This window comes from Limulus polyphemus, unplaced genomic scaffold (genome assembly GCF_000517525.1).
Source record: "Limulus polyphemus unplaced genomic scaffold, Limulus_polyphemus-2.1.2 Scaffold263, whole genome shotgun sequence".
Taxonomy (NCBI): Eukaryota; Metazoa; Arthropoda; class Merostomata; order Xiphosura; family Limulidae; genus Limulus; species Limulus polyphemus.
In genome coordinates this window covers 352558-357677 of record NW_013665873.1, presented here as the reverse complement: position 1 = coordinate 357677, position 5120 = coordinate 352558, and the positions used below count along the sequence as shown (strand labels likewise).

Sequence of the window (5120 nt, the reverse complement as noted above, 5' to 3'; positions counted from 1 at the left end):
AACAGATAATTACAAATAGATTACTTCTATTGTCTTTCATCACTCTACTCCCCCCTCCCCCAAAGAAAATTATAAAATATTGAAAAATCGTTCGAAAGACATGCACATTTTTTTCTGCAGAACTCCAGGAATAAATGGGACTTGTGTGTTTGGTTTTATAAAGGCCTCATCAGGTATAATCTTACTAGCTTTACACGCACAAAGACAAGTTTGGTTTTCACAAAGACAAGTTTGGTTTTATGAAGGCCTCATCAGATATAATCTTACTAGCTTTACACGCACAAAGGCACGTAAGATTATACTTGATGAGGCCTTTATAAAACCAAACTTGTCTTTGTGCGTGTAAAGCTAGTAAGATTATACTTGATGAGGCCTTTATAAAACCAAACTTGTCTTTATGTATGACCAGTATAATTATATCTGGTCAAGACTAAATGAGGACTCCATGAAAAAAAAGAAAAAAAAAGGGATAAAATTAAACTTTTCTTTGTGGATAAAGCTAGTACACTTATTTAGGACACATATTGAACTTTTTTTTAAGGGTTATCGTCCAAATATTCATTATTGTTAAAAGAAAATGTTATAAACTTCATTTACAAGCCGATTCATGGTCTACTCGTACACAAAACGCCATATGTTATAAAAGAGCAAATAAAAAAAAATATACGCTTGACTTAGTTAAATTTAAAATCAACGAACACGGTTTTTTGTTGTTTTTTCACCTTCCGAACAGCTTTTAACTCCTGAATAAAAGAGAAGTTCTCTGCTTCGTGGGCATGTTGAGTTTAATAATTTCTGCTTTGTAATTCCATATCATAAATTATGTATAGAAACGTGCATGTGTGGAGATGGAAAGGCTTTTGTTCTTCCCGACGTGCATGTGAAGCGTATTAAATTACGTGTTGTTAGAGAAAGCTTGAAAAAACTCGAGTCTATCTTGTTTATTAGAAAATAACAATGGATTTCATTTTTATTGTAGGTTAGTGAAACTGTCTTTAAGGCCTCCTAGCTTTAGCTCATCTTCATTTTTAGCAGACATATGTTTCATGAGTCATTTTCCAAGTAAGTATTGTAAAATGGAAAACTTCTCCCTGTGGGACAGACTCCGCCCCTTTTTAAAGAGTACCCAATTATGATGGTAATTTGAAAGATGACGTTGACTGTGTAACAATCGCACTATCATTATAAAACGAACTGTCAATTGTTCCAACGCTTCATTTGAAATAAATGATAAACTAAGAATATTCACGTTGACATTGCGACTGTCTAATTTTAAATCGTCGTGTCAAGTTAGCCTGAAACAATGAATCACAGCACCATCAACAAAAAGTCAGTGAAGTGGAGTTTGATGTTAGCTTATCTGTTTTCTCTGATGGTTAAAGCTTCCGGGAAATGTCCAGAAGAAAAACTGTCTGTCTATGAAGTGTCTTTAGTGACCGAATGGTCCGAGAAAAACTTTCCCAAGCAGTACCCAATGTGGAGACCCCACGCACAGTGGTCCAAAGTTCTAGGTAAGTTTCTAAAAAAACACGATTACTTCATGCTGCTGATACTTTAATTAAACGGAACTCTTCCTGATGTCAAAGATTTCTCGCACCAATGTTCTAATAACATGTAAATGATCAAGATATTGCAATGTGATGATGTCACCCAGATGTATTTATGTATTTTTGTTGCATGAAACTGAAAAACCTGAACTGATTCTAAAGTGAATAGCTAATGACCGTTTTCCATTTCTAAAATGTCGTAGTTGAATGTGACCTTTTAGAAAAAAAAAACTTGAAAACAAAACATTTTCAGTTTAATAACAAAGGAAATGAACGAATAGTATATTTTAAATCCTGCTACCCAATCTCAGAAAGTTCGAGCACATTATTTGCTCTTGAAAGGTTTCTCTTGATGTATCTTCTTTAAAGTGCCATTTTTATTTGTCCCTTCAAATTTTATAGTGTAAAACGCTTAAGTTTGCGAAGCATATCCATAAATTAGTAATCGATGTAATCATTAAGTACAGTACTACTTAATTGTAGAATGAAACAAAATGACGGCCATAAAACCACCTTTAAAATGTCTGAATATTAACAATTATTATTTCACAGTATTGGCTGAGCAAAACTAAAGTTAACTATACTTATAAAGCCGGTCAAATCACTATATATATGCGTTTATGGAGTGAATCAAAATTTCACTATTTCAACGAATTTTCATCCAATTAAGTAAATTAGTAAGTGACTTTTCTAGACAAGCGTAAAGAAAAAATGACGAACCTTATCGCTCTAATTATTTCCCAGAACTCTTCTGTTTGTGGTCCCAATGATTCCTTTCTTGTCTCAAAAAGGATTCTAATATATATATATATAACATCTAATCATTCAACAAAGGTGTGGTAGGTTGGTAGATACCCTGATGAGTAATACAGTCGAATCGAGTATACGCGCGCCCCGCGCTTGTATTGCTGGCGCACAAATATATAATTAATAAATGGTAAACAAATATGTATCATATAAATTGTTAACTTTTATATGAACAAGTAGGGATCGATACATACGTAACTTAGCTAACAATAGTAACATAGAAAGTTTTAATGCTAAAAATATTAATTAATCAGTTAATTACATAATTCTCCTCATGGTTTAGCAGTTAATAGTCATATTTCTTGATTATGTACCATATAAAAAAGTGTGTCAGAAAAAAATCAATAAAATCTGAGCATGCTGTAAAGGTAAAACAAAAATATCGATGATAATATTTTTATTTGTTTGTTTCGGTTATTCGAGCAAAGTAATATAAGAGCTAACTACGCTAGCCGTCACTCATTTTAAACTAATTGACTAGAGGGAAGGCAACTTGTTACCCACACCCACTGCCAACTCTTGGGCTACTCTAATCAAATAGTGGGATTTAACCGCTACTCTTATAACACATTTACGGGACCAAAGTGTGGATCGTAATTTTATTTTCGGCAACGGGATGCGACCTTGGACCCTCAGATCCACAGATTGGCTCACTAACCACTAAGGCCACGTCTGGCTCTCAATAAGAAAAATGCGTAAAATTATGATGCTGATAAGTGTAAGGACTGTAATCATTAGTGCTGAAAATTGTGTAAGCAATGTTGTTTTTAGAATAAAGCTACACAGTGAGATATCAATGTTCTGTCCACTGAGTGGAATCGAACCCCGAATATTAGCGTTGTAAGTATATAAAATTACCACTGGTTCACCGGCTATTTTTACAAACACTAACAGACCTTTTAGAAATAAGTGAAATTATTGCCTTCAACTGCCGTACTATGTTGTAATATTCTTATCAAAATTATATTTAGAAAAATGTTTTTTTCATAATTTGGTCAGATTTAACTTTAACTTTTTGCTACGAATTGTTTAAACAGACATAGGTAAATGTGTTAATTACAATTCTGATTTCCTGGGTTCAGTTGCTTACTAAAATAATTAACTATTTATGTGATTATGAATGTACTTACGTGGTATACATGTATATTGCTTATATTTTACTGAAAATTTAAAACTCAAATGGCTAATCAAGCGAATTTTCATTTCTTATCAATTCTAGATATAAAATCAAATATTTATGGAATATCATAAACCACATTAGTGGTTCATAATAGGAATCGCCCGTTTGTTCTTCTTTTTATTATTATTATTATTCCGCCAGCCTACAGCAAAAACTAGCTCGATTATTACAATCAAACCGAGCAGTATTACTAAACGGGCTATTGCATATTGCATAAGGCACTTTTCAAAGTTATTTCTATAATTTTATAAGCTAAAAACACCATAATTCTAGTGTAAACGATGTTATCATTACTCCTTGAAGTTTGTTTGTTTGTTTTTTATAAATATCTGATGTTCCTTTAAGAAGTTTAAGTACAGAGTGAAACGGGAATTCCCAGCCAATAATAGAAAAACATTAGATTACTATAACATGTAGAATAATCAATGCTTTGTATACTATACAATCGGTGTCTTTAGGGAGCCAACTCCTATATCATGTATGAAGTGAAGGAGTAAAAAACAACAACACATATAATATTAAATTGTATTACAAACATTCATAGAATAATTGCTTTAAAAGACACGAAGGTTTATTTAAAGCGATGTTTTAGACGTATATGTTTTAGTTGAAATGGCTGCTTTTCTACTGGTATCATTTTATACACACTTGGTGGGGGTTATGTCTTAGTTTATGCATATAATGCCCATTCTTATGCATTATCTATATAAAAAAATTAGTTTAACAGAAACTATAAATGCTCGTTATATTCTTAAACAAATCTCCATGACAATCTGCAGCTGCAACTTCGAATTTTTACGTCTCGAACTAATGCGATCAAATAGTCAATAGCTACAGTAAATTATCACGAACAATATCAGCTGGTCTCCCACAACAGATACCTTTAAGTCGTAGTTTCGAGAATCGGATCGGCAACCACTCTGATTGCTGATTCTAAGTATCAAATTATAGCCCACACTGCCTTATTTCGAATTTTATAGATACTGCAGATAGAGTAGCCATCCTTGAAGCTGACTATAAGGAATGACAAAAAATCATGGAAGTAGGAGATTCTAGCAGTGAAGCAGACAATTTGTAGTTATATATTTTATTAAGAAAATAATTAGTTTGAGATAAAGTATGCAGCAGCGACAGCCCACCAGAGTTTAGGGTCGTCACAGTGGAAGAGGGTCATAGAAGTGTCACGACCCAAACTCCATCAGAAATGGAGGGGAAAGATATATTAATGTAATAAATTGTTAATTGTTAATTAACACGTTTTCGACCTTGTAGAGTGCGCAGAATGTCACTCTAAGAAAAAAATCTGTAGAACTGCACCAAAACCGTAACGGCTTTACTATGGCCAGCGGAGGAAGTGGAAAATATCAAATATGTTTGTTTGTATACATACGCTATTATATTATGATACGTTTTCTTATACTTGCATTAAATATGTATGCATGCATCTATACAACTTGAGAACTTCATATGTGAATCTATATATATACGGCTTTACAACATAAAATGTTGAGATGACTGATAAATAATGGGATGATAAAATGTTGTGATGAATGATAAATGAGACGATAAAATGTTGTGATGAATGA

At 32.8% G+C, this 5120-nt stretch overlaps 1 protein-coding gene across 1 annotated transcript in view; it reads left to right on the top strand.

The window, feature by feature from the left end:
* The first annotated feature begins 1303 nt into the window (after nucleotides 1-1303).
* The window catches only part of LOC106456839 (spondin-2-like), a 24641-nt gene continuing 20824 nt past the window's right edge, over nucleotides 1304-5120 (top strand). Inside the window, exon 1 of the mRNA XM_013916206.2 lies at nucleotides 1304-1511. Coding sequence (XP_013771660.2) covers nucleotides 1304-1511 — 208 coding nt within the window. The remainder of the gene's footprint in view (nucleotides 1512-5120) is intronic.